This window comes from Macrobrachium nipponense, chromosome 14 (assembly GCF_015104395.2).
Source record: "Macrobrachium nipponense isolate FS-2020 chromosome 14, ASM1510439v2, whole genome shotgun sequence".
Classification (NCBI taxonomy): Eukaryota; Metazoa; Arthropoda; class Malacostraca; order Decapoda; family Palaemonidae; genus Macrobrachium; species Macrobrachium nipponense.
This window is the reverse complement of record NC_087207.1, coordinates 25,330,029-25,346,836: the sequence shown is the minus strand read 5'-3', so window position 1 is coordinate 25,346,836 and position 16,808 is coordinate 25,330,029. Positions and strand designations below refer to the sequence as shown.

The 16,808-nt window shown below is 40.7% G+C and overlaps 1 protein-coding gene across 1 annotated transcript in view; it reads right to left on the bottom strand.

Annotated features, from left to right (window-relative positions):
• Positions 1 to 1,972: 1,972 nt before the first annotated feature.
• Positions 1,973 to 16,808, bottom strand: part of LOC135226408 (uncharacterized) — a 70,064-nt gene continuing 55,228 nt past the window's right edge. The window contains 10 exon segments of the mRNA XM_064265928.1: positions 1,973 to 4,321; positions 4,323 to 6,248; positions 6,643 to 6,887; positions 7,273 to 7,378; positions 7,784 to 7,947; positions 9,069 to 9,200; positions 9,203 to 9,221; positions 9,792 to 12,116; positions 12,544 to 12,679; positions 14,712 to 15,009. Of these exon segments, the coding sequence (XP_064121998.1) occupies positions 3,392 to 4,321; positions 4,323 to 6,248; positions 6,643 to 6,887; positions 7,273 to 7,378; positions 7,784 to 7,947; positions 9,069 to 9,200; positions 9,203 to 9,221; positions 9,792 to 12,116; positions 12,544 to 12,679; positions 14,712 to 14,980 (6,252 nt within the window). The 5' untranslated portion in view covers positions 14,981 to 15,009 and the 3' untranslated portion in view covers positions 1,973 to 3,391.

The window sequence follows — 16,808 nt, the reverse complement described above, 5'->3', positions numbered from 1 at the left end:
AGTACCTACTGTAAATGGTTATTAGAGTGAGAGATATCTGAAGCATTACGCACGGTGGACTGAGGGATGTGCGACAGCATAGGTCAAAAGCAGCACAAATCAAATATATATATATATATATATATATATATATATATATATATATATATATATATACATTGTTCAACTACCTCTCCAATTTAGGTGTCCCTTATTTCAATTTTCAAATTCTGGTCACCCTGGTTCGAATCCATTTCTGGCTAATGGAATTTTAGCCTCTTCGTACAAGGACAAGTGTCTTTATTCTTTACAATTAGCGATTCACGATACCCTTATAAATTACGGCACTGGGTGTAATACACTATAACAAAATCTCGTTCTGATACGAGCGTTCGTTACAGTTATTGCCAAACAAACGTGCTTGCACTGTCTCTGAAACCCATTAGTAGTATACGCTTTTTAAGTAAAAAGCGTGGAAATATTTACGTGTGGATCCCCCACTCCACACCTAATCACAATGTGGACAAGATAAGCCCTAATAGTGACGTCATTTCCACACTTCGGCAGCCCTGGCTCGGTAACGCTGACGTCACGTAAACAAAGAAACATCAACAACAACAGGTGGTTGTTGACATGTCAGAGACGCTAAAGGTTGCCAGATAGAAAACATTAAACTATTATTGAGAGCATGAAAAACTGTCATTGATGTTACATTCAGTAAGAATTGAGTTACTCTAAAATAAATAAATGCGATATTAAAGAAATCATGCGCTACTTGTTTTTGTTCGTAGTAAAAACCTTGTCCCAATAAAATTCGCGATGCGTCATTCACCCGTGCTTGTATTCATCTTTCAAGCTCAAAATTACCCTTATGGCAGGGGTCCTTAACCTTTTGATGACTCTGGACACCCAGTGAATTGGTCAGTATAGTTCCATACCCCTACGTTTAAGTCCACTTAACCTATTTGTTAATAATATAACTCAACATACTTCGTTTCATACATACTTTAGGTACGGATAGCTAGGTATAGGGCATACAAGAAAATCAAAAGTACTTATAGTTTTAGTATATTTGTCTACAAAGTGTAGTACCCATGTATGCATTGACAACTGAAATCAACATACAAATATTCAGAGATCAAGTCCCATGCCCCCAGCATGTGCCTCTCATGCCCCTTGCCTGACTTTATTTTATGGTTATATTCACTTGCCGAAGAGAATGTTTTCAGGTGTTAAATGGTCGTTCGTTATCAGTTTTAATGAGTTTAATTCGTCAGTAGTTGGTAGCTACATGACTCACGATGAATTGATCTCATCTGGTTTTATATGCTAGTTATTAATGACAGGAATAAGCCTATACATTATATCAATGTAACACGAATGATATATCATGATATATCAGCCTTTGGTAGTGAAATCGTGTTGTTTAAAGCGAGTTTCACTGAATATAAGCTAGGCCTATATTGAAAATATTTCCAGAATTGCCAAACGTCGTTAATGAAAATGACATACGCCATTCATTACAATCTCTGCATCTTAGTAGGAATAGTAGTAGCTACATTAACTAATACTTTAATGTGAGAGAACAATAAAGATGCATTTGATTGTCCAAATTTGTACGCATCACAAGATCCATAGGACATACCAATGTGACCAGTTCGAAGAGAAAAATCCTTTGATATGACGTTCATTTGACCAATTTTTGAGTAGACAGCTCCCTTTATTTTACTCACCTTTATAAAATGGAGATACTCTTCGTATCCTCTTTATACTCATAGATCTAACACAATGTTCGCCAACCCCAGACTGGCCAATTTATATCAGTACTTCTTTAGGCCTTATGATAAACGAAACTCCACAAAGCAAGTGTGAAGCGTACAAATTTGAAAATCTTTATTGTTTTCTCACATTTAAGTATTAGTTAATGTAGCGACTGCTATTCCTAATGAACCCCCTAATGTAATAATGATCAGGATGTAAACAAACAAAAAACTAATATAAGATTTTATTATATAAATTCTATCACAGTGTGAAGTAAAATTACATTAGAAATGGACACACCCAATTCCTCCTCAGCTTCCTGATTGCGTAAGGTTTTTAAAATGGTTAATTTTTCACGACAGTACTTCCCATTCAAAGCTAAAGAAATATATATATCATAAGAATGACTGATTGGATTTAACAAAAAAAATACTGGAACACCAGTCATTTTTATTTCTGTTACCCTGGCCTGGCGTATCAAAGAGGCAAATGCATACTCAGTTTACAAGAAGGAGCACTAGACCCATCATCTCGTCTCAATAAGGAAAGCAAAAGCAGTTTTTCTCTCTCTCTCTCTTAATCAAGTCGCTATAAAAGGTAGGTATATGGTCTGTGGTAACTGGGTATCAGAATCTGCTGAGTGAAGAAAAAATGGATGGGATCATGGGTGGTTAGCAACTTAATGACTAAAGATCTTAGAAGCTAGAAGGTTGTATAATCTTCTGGCACCCTTCTTCCAAAGGGGAATAAACAGTATACATACATACATACATATACAGTATATGCATATACGTATGTGTGTGTACGTGCATTTTGTGAGCTCGTGCATGTTTCTGAATCTCATGCACTCATACAAACATACACACAAAGGTGAAGGGAAAGTTGGTGGGTTTAGATCATAATCCGATCTTCAGCCAGCTATAAGTCCCTTGCACACAGGTGTCCATGAAGTGTTAGGGGGTATTAAAGGTCTTGGATGGACCTCTGGATTCGTACCTACCAACTGACACGACGCAAAGGAAAATGCCAATCAAAGTTACTTGCCATTTGAGTGTTTTCGTATTACTATCATAATCTGAAAAGGCAGACACTATATACTTTAGCCTATATACTTGAGTCTTGATTTGACCTGTGCATAGTCTTGCACAGCCACATTATGTACACAAATCGGCTAAACTTAAATATAGTAAGGCAGATGCAGTTATAGTAATAGTACTAGACGGGATTTGCCTCTGGAACGGCTCACAAGTCTTGAATTCAGACCTCGTGGTCTATGTGTGCAACTATGAAGAGAAATTTGAATGGCTAAAGCATCACTTCGATCAACAGAGCCAAAAGTGGTGATTAGAGAAGGCATTAAATAAATCAGAGGAAATTTCCAGGTAATTTGATGTGTCCACTTCCAAACTCGTTTGGTGGAAGATTATGTTAATAAAAAATATGTTTTACAGTTCATCTTGCTACTCTCGCGGTTAAATGTTTATCACACATTACATATTTCTTTATAATTTCACTTGACTTTAGTATGTACAACATATATTAAAATCTCAAAACCCTCCTAATGTTCATGATACATACGACAGTTCTAGAGTTAATATATAACACGAAGACGTTTATAAAACATCTTATTCTGTGTAAGAGGGTTTGTGACTTATCTGGACAAGGCGCACGTAAGCCATATGCCAATGAGAGACGCGATATAAACAATACAAGATGCGCAGGAGATTCCAGCACTGCTTTTAGGTTTATTTCCGCCTACGGGGAACTGGGCGTAAGGGTCATATTCTCTGAAGTAATTACTGTAGTACCAGTCGATTGCATTGCCATTGTTCGCGTCAAATTCCGTGTTGGGAATTACCTCTTCATGGGTGAAGCCGCTGAGACTAGCCCCGCTGTCTCGGGGTAGCTCCTCCGTTTGTTCAGTTACCTCCTTTTCACCGGTGGTGGTCTCTTGCTGGTTGTTGTGAATCTCGACGCGCTCGATGGTTGGTATGCCCCCTCGGCCGATGCTCTTGCTCGGGCTGATGTACGTGTTGTTTGGCCGTGTACGAGCTCCTGGAAGAGGATCACCAGACTTGTCCACTGGAACGATAAATCCTGGTCGATACCTCGTTGGTGTGCTGGAATCTGAGATGGTTCTTTCCGAATTGGAGGGCCAATCGCTATCTTCGTGAGGGCGGTCGAATGGCGACTGATAACTATCATTATCATCAGCATATGGGCCATAATAGTCTTGCTGCTGGTTTGGTGGGGTCGCATCATCTGTTGGAAAGTTGTCACTGGAAGACTGAAGGGAAACATCGGGGGGCAAATCTTTCAGAACAGTTACTCCATCTCCTAGGAGAGGGGGATACGTTTCAGGGACTGTTTGAGGAGGGTAGTTTTCGAAACCTGGTTGAGGGTAGGTGTCAGAGGCTGGTTGAGGAGGATAGGTGTCAGATCCTGGCTGAGAAGGATAGGTTTCAGGTAGTGGTTGAGGAGGATAAGTGTCAGATGCTGGCTGAGGAGGATAGCTGTCTGATGCTGGTTGTGGGGGATAAGGTGTCAGATGCTGCTTGAGGAGGATAGGTGTCAGATGCTGGCTGAGGAGGATAGGTGTTAGACGCTGGCTGGGGAGGATATGTGTTTAAGGCTGGTAGAGGAGGGCTGTCAGAAACTGGTTCCAGATTACTGTATTCATCTGTGTTGTTGGTTGGTGTTGATTCAGTAGAGAAGAAAAAGTCTGTTGCTGTTGTTGTTGTTGATGGAGATGTAGATGAGGAAGCTAATGGGGGAAGCTCTTCTGTTGTTGACAAAATGAAAACAGGTGATTCTTGGGTTTTAGCTAAGCTGGAATTTGTATCTGGTGTGGAGGCAAATATGAATGGTTCAGGAGTTGTGGTCAGTGGTAGATTGTTAACATCAGGCAGATTGATATTTTCACTGTTTCGTTCTTCTTGTACTCCTTCTTCAGCAGCATATAGCAAATCAAGAAGTTCCCCAAGGGTAGGCGATGAATTTGCAGTATTTAAAACACTATGGGTTGTTGATGCATTTGCCTGAATCTCAAGTGGGAGCTCTGTGGTATTATTTAGATTGCCTTGATCTCTAAATACCGCTGGTATAACAGTGGGTGTGACAGTACTTGCAGAAAAGTCAATAACAGTACTTTCTAAGCCAGGTGTTAAAACGGTAGAAATTTCGTCACTCTCGGGTAAGCCTGGATACAATGAAGTTGCCCTGTCCAGCTGTGTCTCCTTCTGCGTACCAGAAGAAAGATTTCCATCTAAAACCTGGCTCTCTGAAGGAGCCATATCTGTGGGAGGCTTGGGGGTGAGGCTTGATATAGAAAAAGTTGTAGACTTGGTTACAATAAAAGCAGGTGGGACAGTTGGTGTTCCATGATGTAACACTGAAACATCCGGTGCTTCTACCACTGTTATTGGATGATTGGGATCCTCAGGCTGATATGGCTGAAAGGGTTCACCTGGCTGGTAAAGAGAAACACCTGAATGGGGATTAATAACCTCTGGGTGGGACCATTGTGGCCCATCCCACACAGTACCTCGAGCACCTGAGGATACATCAACTGGAGATGGAGGTTTTGCAATATTTGAAGTTGTCAGAGGTGGATGGATTGACTGAGATGGATCACGTGTAATCTGGGGGTTGCCATGATTTATAACAATTGGCTGCGCTAGTTGTGGCGGTCTTTGTTGATGAGAAGGAAGTCCTGGTAAAAAGGGAGTACCAGAGTTTGGTCCTGGTCCAGTATGTGTAGCTGTTTGGAAAACTGTCTTTGTTGGTTGGCTCGGTTTCCCCCTTTGATTCTGATTTGGTTGCTCACCTGGCCTTGATGACTCTGTCTGCCCTGGACTTGGCTTTGTTCTCCATACATTTGTGGGTCTTCCTACATGAAATATATTTCCAGGAATACCAGAGTTTGAATCGTCTTCATTTCCGCTTGAGAAATCTGGAGAAGCAGCAGTTTCTATTACAGGAATATTGGTATTTTCTATGGCAGGGGCAACAAGACCAACAATATGATCAGAACTGGGAATGGCAGAAGGTCCTCTATTCAGTGATGGTGGAGGCAAGTCTTGTCTGGAAGGTGGAGGGGGTGGAGCAGGGAACAGAGGGTGAGGGCTGACTGGGCCATCAATCCAAATAGGTTTGTTACCATCAGGTCCTTTCATGGGTTTATTGAAGGGCAGTGAAGCAATTTCAGGCGGGGGAGCAGGGCCTGATGCTGAGTCATAGTCAGCTATGTAACCAGATTCTTGGCGACCTATCGTTGGCAAATTAGCCCAGTTGACATTAAGACCTATGTGAGGAAGATTTAGGTTGCTCAGGGATTCCAGGATGTTGGGAAGAGTGGGCAGTTTAATTCCACTAAAGAGGCCACCACCACTGGAATCCTGTGTCTTGACATCATCCACATGGTTCGTCCCACTCGATCCTGCATAAATAGTTGGCGTGTCACCAGTCACTGTATGAATACTGGATGATGATAAAAGTTGCTGTGGGTCCTGTTAAAAGAAATTTATTTTTCATTATTCTGTTTACTTTTGAAAGAAGTACCATTAATTGCCCGAAACACAGATATTTACTTGATTTGTTTTATGCTAGTCTTTTTTTCAAGCTGGATATTAAATTTAATTTCATATGTACACATTATTACAACTATTTAAAATATTTGAGAGAAAAAACAGGCACATTATCAATAATGGCCAAACTTACAATGGCATCTAATAATAAATAATTACCTTCCTCAGTGGATGTTAATCTACAAGTCTTAACATATTTTGCAATGTAAAAACCATATCCTAATGACAATATCTCTCTCAAACATACCTAAAATCAATAAGTACCAGTGAATATGACAGTCATTTGAAAAGCGAAAAAGTTACAGGAGAATCATACTTGATCATTAGACGGTAATTTCACTGCTTCAACATTTTGCTCTGCTCCAGCCGTAGCAGGTGGCTTTTCAGATGTGGTGACTTTAGTAGGCTTCTGTAGATGGTCGATGTCGTGGAGGTTATGGACATGAATTGGGTTGTCAACATCGAGGTACGAAGGTCCCGTGGCACCTTGAGGAATCGTATCTGAAAGGTTGGTGAGGTGCAGAAGAGTATTCACTGCTCCTGTGTCCAAGGCTCCTCCTCCTACAAAACAGAATTTGGACATTGCAACTTTGCTTATGTTGTTTAACAATGTTATGTATGTAGAATCTTATTCTAGCAAACTTTTGTGTTTTTACTAAGTATTTTGATGTGTTTGAAAACTTGGAACCTCAGATTAACGGCATTCTCCTAAAGAAAAGAATATACACTAAAACTAAAACCTACTATTTTGTTCCTAAAGACTCATACACCCCTGAAGAGATATCACCTAGTAGAACCACTAAGAGACACTCATCCCAAAACACTAGTTAAACATTAGAGTTTCACATTTTGTATACATAGTTGAAGAAGCAGATACTTAACTAAAGCACTGTAATGACATTGACATTCAAGCTCACTGAACAGTAACTCCACCATACTGTACTACCTGGATGTCCAGCAGTGAAGAGCAGAGGATCCAGGAACCTGGGGACACAGTTCTCTCTGTCATCGTTAATGAGTCGACTGCTACATATAAATGCTTCCACTGGCACCTGCAAATGTGAGACTGTAACTTTACCAAAATGAATTTATGATGAAAACATGTCAAACGACCCATCTCAAGAATTTTCTTCACCTTTGCTGCTCTACACACAACTTTTCATTGCCAAATTCAACATCTGACTGGCCAAAATAGCATCTTGCCTTCCACGGTTACCAAATGAATTCTAAAAACGAATCTGGCAGATTACACAACATGAATAAATCACTAGTAATTGCCACTGAGATCCATTTTTAGGGATCACTTTGAACTCCAAGACTCAAAATGTCATAGCCTATTGGTAATACGGACAAATCAGCATATGTAACCGTGATGGACCTGGGGGAAAATACATTCAATTTAGTTTCTCTGCTTCTAAAGTTAAATCTTCACAACAAATAGGCTTGGTGATGCACACCTCTGTGATGGGTAATCCTTCGTACTCGGAAGGTGAGGCGCAAACAGGGATGCCCTTCAGGGATTCCCCTAAGATGGCCGTCCTTGGAATTCTGTAGTCGTCAGGGTCTTCATTGAGGTATTCCTTGAGCCACACTAACTCGCAGTCGCATTTGAATGGATTTCCTGGGGATTGAAAAAGGATAAACATGAAATTAATAGTAAAGTACAGAGAATCTACTGGTTTGATTCACCAGAACTACGTATTCTCATAGCGAAAGTAACCTTGTAACATCTCGATTTCCTCATCCTTTTTGGATATGCTTCTGCTGAAATACTTGAATCCAAAATGGAAAATAAATGAAGTTCTTCCTTGGCTGGTATTCAGATCTAAGTACTCGCTACTAGGAAAAGGTTTCCACTAACTCACCACTCTACGGAGATTAAGTAGATTTGCTTCAGTAGGAAAGCAAATTCTCTCCTGAATTTCAATATATTGTCTATCTTTATACATCTCTGAAAAGTACGAAGTTTTGATATCACTGTAAATTTTCTCAGCAATTCAAGAGAAAAATAGAGCTGCAAAGAATGCTCAGGCGAAGAGTCCTTACAAAGGAAGAATAGTGTTTGTTAGCCATACATCATACCTGCCCAAGAAACTTGTCACCTCAGTTCAATATCCTTCATAACAGATATTTCATAAACATAAACTCTAGAATGAACTACATTACCATTGTATACAAGCTTATTGATATCTCTTTTACCAGGCAAGTTTAGATCTATTTATTGTACTGCAATCTCTTCTGATAAATATTTACTCATTTACTCCTGCCACTGTCTTTCTTCATTTTTTCTTTTCCCACTTGATCATTTCGTTCTGTGGAAGTTTAAGAGGACAATTCAGTGACTAGAATACAAGCTAGCTTGAAAATAAAGTAAATAATGAAGACAGTGATCATACACGTAGAAGATGAAGAAACGCATTATCATCTCTTGGATTCTTGGAATGCTGTAATCACATATCTCAACTATCTTATTCTAGGCGTCTCTACAACATAAGCTCATAATGGTCACAGTCTTTTGCATACTCTGCCACTTTAATGTTATCATTATGAACTATATTAATACTGGCACTTGTCACTGACTTAACTGTCTCATGTGCGTTCACTCACTCATTCCAGTAACATGCCTGAGAGTGGGATTGGCACCCTAACTCATACGATACCAAGTTACTGGAACCCACAAGCAAGCGGCAACGGGTCCTAACATGCGTGGAAAACCAAAAGGTTGAGGCTGCTAAGGCTTACCACTCATATCAAGGAGCGAGAGGCCAGTGATGGTGTTTCCTAGAGCCTTCAGGTGGAGGCGTCTCAGCTGATTGTTGTTGAGGGTGAGGACTCTCAAGGCCTTCTGCTTAGCAAATGCTCCATCTGACAGCCGCATAGGTCATTGTCGTGTAGCTTTTAAGGAAAGAACATCAATGACGTATTATAAAAGGACTATAGTTTGTGAAATAAGTTTTAATTATCGTAGGTACTATAGTAGATTCACATCCCCTGTGCATCTGATGTCTAGCCCAGTCCTTTACGACGCTCCTGACTGGCTGTTGATGAGCCAATCTCAGGGCTGGAAATTCAGTCTCTCTCGAGAGTTCACATAGGCAGGATGTATGTTCCACCTCCTGAGGGATACGTCTTTCGTAAGTATCCCTCAGGAGAAATGGAACATACATCCTGCCTATGTGAACTCTCGAGAGAGACTGAGAGTTTCCAGCCCTGTGATTGTCTTATCAACAGTCAATCAGGGGAGTCGTAAGGGACTGGCCTAGACATCAGATGCACGGTTGATGTGAATCTACTATTGTATTATCACAAATTACCAATAACCTAAAAAGAAAGTTATAAAACCTAAACTATTTTCTTTCATTTCATTTGGTCTAGAATAGCTAATAATAGTTTATAACACTGCCAGTATACTAGCTGGAAATTAACCCCTGAAATACTGATACAAATGAGAGGTTATATTCTTACCATCAAGACAGTCAACCATTCAAGCCAGCGAAAACTGTCATCTCTTATGTGGAGGAGATAATTCCCACTCATATCTAGGACATCTAAAGATGGCAGCCTGGCTAAAGCATCTGATGGAACCTCCTGCAAACCATTACGGCTCAGGTTCAAGAAGTTCAGAGAAGGCATGTTCAGGAAGGCGTGATCTCCTATGTCAGTGATGACGTTATCTTGCAGTTCTAAACTTCGCAGAGAAGAGAGGTCGGAAAAGGCAAAGTCCTTCACAACGGATATCTGGTTCTTACTGATCTGAAGTTCCTTGAGCGCACGCAGCGACTTGATTGAATCAGGATTCAGTTCAACCAAATTGTTGTTCCTCAGGTCAAGAGATACAAGGGAGGACATGTCAGAAAATGTTCCAGGCTCAAAGGTCTGCAAGCCATTGTTATCGAATTTCAAGACGCTCAAGTTGGGAAGATCCTGAAATGTAGTGTTTTGCAAACTGCTTATGTAGTTGTGGCTCATGAATAGGCCCTGCAGGGCTAGGAGGCCACGTACTTCCTCACCTAGTTCAGTTAGAGAATTGTTAGTAATATCCAGGATTCTCAGACGTTTGGAATTGGTAAAAGTACTCTCACCCAGATGCGAGATGTAATTATGACTAATATTTAACTTCTCGAGGAGTTTCGTGTTGGAAAACATGTCAGGATGCAGTGACTGGATGAAGTTAGCACTCAAATCTAGATCCCTAAGCACACTCATGTCTCGAAAGGCAGTTTCACTCAGTGTTTGAATGTGATTTTTAGAAAGGTCCAAATGCTCCACAATCCTTAACCCAGACAAATGTCCCTCTGGAATTTTATTTATGACGTTCTGGCCGAGTTTGAGAATAACTAGTGAAGTGAGCTTCGTCAATGCTTCTTTGGGAATATTTTGTACAAAATTTGAAGACAGCTCAAGGAACTTCAGGTTTGGTGTGTCTAAAAACACGTCCTCTTCAATGGTCACTATTTGGTTGTGTGTTATGTGTAAATACTGCAGGGAGGTTAAACCTTTGAACATCCCACTTTCTAATGACATCAGTTCATTGAAACTTAGTTCTAATTCAAAGAGCTCTCCAAGATCAGAGAAAGCATTCTTAGGTATCTTTGTTATACTGTTGAATGATATGTTAAGATTTTCCAAGTAAGTGAGACCCGTGAAAGCGTTTTCACCAATGTTAGCAATCATGTTGAAGCTTATGTCAAGGGTACTGAGCTGTGAGATTCCCTCGAGGAGAAGGACGTCAACTATTTCTAAATCATTGTGAGAGATGTCGAGAACTCTCAGTTTGGGAAGATTCCAGACCTGACCTTCATAAGAATTTTTGATGGAATTGTGACTCATGTATAGTTCCCTCAGATTAGGCAGATCTTTAAACATTCCCTTATTCATCTTCCCCACTTTGTTATGATTCAGCTTTAAAGCCTCTAGCTTTCTATGACCTCCAAAGTTCTCAAAACTTGCTGATGTCAGCCGATTTCTACTGACGTCCAGGCTCCGTAAGTTCGGAAGTGCGCGCGCAATGTAGATCATCTCTGCCAAGAAGGTCAGGTTGTTTTGCGCTACGTTGAGATGCTCCATCGTGGGGGATTCTGTGAAGATGTCTGCATGAAATTCATTGAGCTTATTACCTCTAAGGTCCAGTTTGTTCAATGTTGAGAGTCTGAAGAACGCCCCATGCTCTATTCTCGAAATCTGGTTGTAGCTGAGGTTAATCACTTGCACAGTTGGCATATCGACGAACGTACCCTTTGCAAGCTCTGTAATTTTGTTGTAGCTGAGGTCGAGAATCCGGAGTTCTCTGAGGTCCCTGGCAGCCAGGACTGCCATGGTAACATCAACAAGGTTATTTCCAGACAGTGTCAGCTGCTCCAGTGTAGTCAGAGTTCTAAATGCTCTCGGATGAATCCAATCAATGACATTGTTGGAGAAGTTCACTTCCTTCAAGTAAACCAGGCCTTCCAGGGCATTGCCATGAATCTCTTTCAACCGACTGTTTGCGATGTGAACTTTTTTCATGTTGGGCATAAACCTGAAAGCTGCGGATGGGATGTTCGCGACCCGCGAGCCATCAATTTTCAGGAACTCTAGCTTTGACAGAGAATAGAGCCGTGGTATTTCAGTGATATCTGTGTTCTCCAGCACGCAAGTTCTCAGATTGGACAAATTATCAAGAGCATCAAAAGGCATATTGAAGAGCTCAGGGTCTGTGATGTAGATGTGTTGGAGGGACGACTCAAGTCCGGCAAAGGCATTGCGATTGATGCCCACCAGTTCATTGTTGATCAGAAACAGTTTGTTCACCTGGAATGAAACAAGAATATTTTTACCTGAGACAAAAAGCCAGTTACTTAAGATACTGAATTTGCTTGCACAACAGATAGAAAATGTTTAACATTACACTTCATGAAAACAAAAGTGCTGACGTGTGATTTTTGCAACAAGTTTCCTCATCACACCCAAACAACAGAACAATAAGAAAATAGACAATGTAAATGGTGAAATGAAGAGGCACATACAGAAAAATGACCAAGTGTACAATATCTGCAAAAAGCTGAGGGTAATCACATCACCGAAAACCCATCATTGTGAACAGAGAATACTAAACATCCAAGATGGCACCTGAAGATAAATCCACTTCCAGGAGAAAACGGTACTGACATTTCACATGATTCTTTATAAGTTAGTAAATTCTAGAGACTTGGTCCCACCCCAGAGGTCTCCTACCCACCTGCAGAGATCCAAAAACTCGAGCTGGAAGGACGTGGATGCGGTTTCCCACGAGATGAAGTTCCTCAATGACTAGGACCCTCTTCATGAGCGTCTCCAGGGCCCTCATCACTTTGTCCAGGACACTGTTCTCACATCTGGAAACAGATTCGTGTTGAAGTGGCGGATGAAGATATTCATTTGATACCTAACGAAGATATCTACATAATTTTGAATGATCCAGGTGAAAGCATTGACTTACATGACCTACCATTTTCAATCAGGGTAGCTTAGTCAACAACATCAGCACGAGAAATAAAAAAAAATTAAAATCACAGGAGCCATTAAAATTAAAAATGAATCAAAATATGTTCAGCTAGAATGTGCTTGTAACCTTGTTCAATCACAAAGTATTTTACTGAGTCATGACTACTGTTACTAACAGTATCATATTGATACTGTTCTAGTGTTATCATTTTACCGTCTTTTACTGCTAGTGTTATCATTTATTTAGTTAAAGAAAACTCATAATCCCATGAGTCAATAAAATGGGAAAGTAAATCCACAGTAGTACGTATGCTTGTTTGATTTTTTTAAATATGCACAGCAGAAAGCTTTCAATGACCTGCACGGTTCTCATTGTCAAAAAAAAAAAAAAAAAAAAAAAAAAAAAAAAAAAAAAAAAAAAAACAAAAAAAAAAAAAAAAAAAAAAAAAAAAAAAAAAAAAAAAAAAAAAAAAAAAACAAGCATAAAACTGTGGATTCACTTGCCCAATGTTATCATTGTTGTTTATGTCGTTTCTGGTAGGATGCTGAACATCACCAGAGCACAAGACACCAGTACAGCATTTCACTGCGAATTCTCTCCCTGCTTTTCAATCGTACTCTTCCTTTCTTGACTGACGACCTCTCTTCCTTAAAGAGGAAGAACGGTTTCTAATTTGCTGTTATCCGTTCAAACGAATACTCAAATTAGAAGTCCTAAAAAGGTTTAAGCTAAAGACGGTTAAAAAAAACTTTGAAAAAGAAACCATAAATGACCAGGGAAGTGAGAGTCACTTGAAAAAATGGATGGATAACGAAAGAGAAACGCTATTATAGAAAAACAGTATATGGAGTGTGCCCGCAACTGTGATTGTAGAGTGAGCGTTTAGGAACTAGGAACCCAATGTCTCTAGGCCTTGCAGGAACCTTCCTTTACCTTACCTTCATCGGCCCTGGGCTACGAAGTGGAATGGAGTATAGAATTTAGGCCAAAGGCCAAATGCTAGGATCTGAGGCACAGTAAAAGGAAATTGAGAATAAACAGGTTTTACAAACTCAGCAGGAGAACCTGGCAGCTGCACCATGAATCAATTGTTGGGCCTGAATTGAACTAAACTGAATTGAATATAAAATCTATGCTAAAGACCCAGCACTGGGACCTATGAGGTCATTCAGCGCTGAAACGGAAATCGAAAGTAAAGTTTGAAAGGTGTAATAGGAGGAAAACCTCAAAGCAGTTGCACTACGAACTAACTGTTAGGAGAGAGTGGAAAGTAAGATGGAAGAAAGAAAATATGAAAGGAGGTACAGTAAAAGGAACGAAAGGGGTTGCAGTTAGGGGCCGAAGGCACGCTCCAAAGAACCTCAAGTCATGCCTACATTGCACCGCATGAGGTGCACTGACGGCAATACTCTTCTACGGAGTAACAATTGTTAGTTGAGGGTGGAAAGTAAGATGGAAGAAAGAGAGTATGAACAGAGGAGATACAATAAAAGGAATGGATGAGGTTGCAGCTATCGTAGTCACATCAACCGTGTATCTGATGTCTAGGCCAGTCCCTTACGATTGGCTGTTGATAAGCCAATCACAGGACTGGAAACTCTCAATCTCTCTCGAGAGTTCACATAGGCAGGGTGTATGTTCCACTCCTCCAGAGGGATACGTTTTTCAAAAGCATCCCTCAGGGGAGGTGGAACAAACATCCTGCCTGTGTGAACTCTCTTGAGAGAGACTGAGAGTTTCCAGCCCTGTGATTGGTTATCAACAGCCAGTCAGGAGCGTCGTAAGGGACTGGCCTAGACATCAGATGTACGGTTGATGTGAATCTACTACAGGAGCCTGAAGGAAGCCGCAAAGAACCTCCTTGAGAAATGCCTACTACATTGCGCCGTGGCTCCGGCCTTCACTCCGGAAGGGGAACTTACTTGACGTGAATCTCTGGACCGCGGAGCTGACACTTGCAAGGCTGCAGCTCTGCCTCTGGGGGACAGGACAAGGAGAAGAGGGTCTGCAAGCGATCGCTCCCTTCCGGTTCGTATATCACCGTCAGGCTGCCGCTGGGGGAAGTCGTTGCGACGAAGGACGGCCATGTCAGGAGGAGCAGGACCGTCCAGAGGAAGGCAGGGGGTCCCTCGGGAAGGCTAGAGAGGACTCCTTTGCCTTCCTTCCGGGTCCGTGAGTAGGATCTCGTCATCACCACCTCCCGAAGTTCTTGGGCGTGACCTGAAATGGAGGAGAGGAGGAACATGAACGAGGTTCTCCTGTAGAAGGCAGGAATGAGATGGACGATTCTCGCGAGAGGGTTAAAAACACGTCCTTCTTGTTATTCATTTCTGAAATTGGTGTTACAGGTTATCTATTATATCAGTGTTTGAGAGAAATGGGATTTTACTGATAACAAACACTGCTTTAAAAAAGGCTCGAGATAAAATGAGTGTACACAATCACCCTCGTATGTCCTAATGAAACCTGAAATCAGATGCTATAGACTTTGATGGAGTAGGTTTCCTTCAATTTAAAAAGCCTTGCTTTAGAACAAAAGAAATAACAGTGGGGTTAAGCGACAAAAATTCATATATCTGTAACTTAAACTTAGAAGCAATCCAACAAAGTTTAATGATCAAAAAAGGAATGCAAATATTCACTCACTGTGTCATTAAAAGCTTCCTTTCTTACAAATTGGCCTGACATCGGTGAATACAAGACAGTAAACAAACATACAATGTACGTAGAAGCTGACCAAAAGCAACGAAGGGGCCCAGATTACCATCATTTCTCGATATTATGTGGTTCGGATCTCACAATAAGCTGTAGGTGCCGTTGCTAAGTAACCAGCTGGTTCCTAGCCACGTAAAAATATCTAATCCTTCGGGCCAGCCCTAGGAGAGCTGTTAATCAGCCCAGTGGTCTGGTTAAACTAAGATAGACTTAAATTTTTTATAAGAGCTAAGTCTCTGTTGGTTGGACTAAGTCATGACGTCCACAGCAGCCATACCTTACCATACTTACAAGCTACCTTAGGGCGAGAACCCTAGCTGGCATAAGGCCGACTTAATTCTAACAGACCTAACTTAGTCATTTTCCAACTAGGCCTAAAAATATACTAGAGAAAGGATAAGAAAGATAAGAAAAGAAAGAAGGAAGCAATGTACCCATCTCTTGAAATAAGACAGGTTATATGAGTCGGAAAGCGGAAGCAGAGAGAGAATTCCAAGTCATGGAGTGGAAGGAAAGAATAGAAACAGTCACCGAACAGCGCAATTTTGTTTTCAATAAACCAAACGATTTTGTTTCTGACAACCTACAGTACAAAAGGGAAAAATAAAGCGTTGAAAATAATATTTTCATGAAGGGAAACGATTGCGACGCCATTTCTAGTGAACATAAATCAATCAATCATCGGGGGAGGAAAGAGAAGACACGCTGTTATCTCCGATTTTTCTTTCTTTCTGTTTCCTCTCTCTGTTTCTTCTAAGTTTTTGCCTCCGTTCAAGTGAAAGGGTTCTTTGTTGACCTCACCTCTCTCTCTCTCTCTCTCTCTCTCTCTCTCTCTCTCTCCTCTCTCTCTCTCACGGAGCGAAATGCTTGCTGCAGGCAGAGCTGTGACCATAAATATGCGCGATCATCTCGTAAGAAAAAAGTGATTTATACTTCCTTTATATATATCTGAATTCCCCGCCTATTTTAATATGCAACGTAAGCAAGAAGAGAGCAGATAATAATAATAATAATAATAATAATAATAATAATAATAATAATAATAATAATAATAATAATAATGGAAAAACAAATGGATAAGTATCAAGATCTGAAAATAGAAATAAGAAGGATATGGGATATGCCAGTGGAAATCGTACCCATAATCATAGGAGCACTAGGCACGATCCCAAGATCCCTGAAAAGGAATCTAGAAAAACTAGAGGCTGAAGTAGCTCCAGGACTCATGCAGAAGAGTGTGATCCTAGAAACGGCACACATAGTAAGAAAAGTGATGGACTCCTAAGGAGGCAGGATGCATCCCG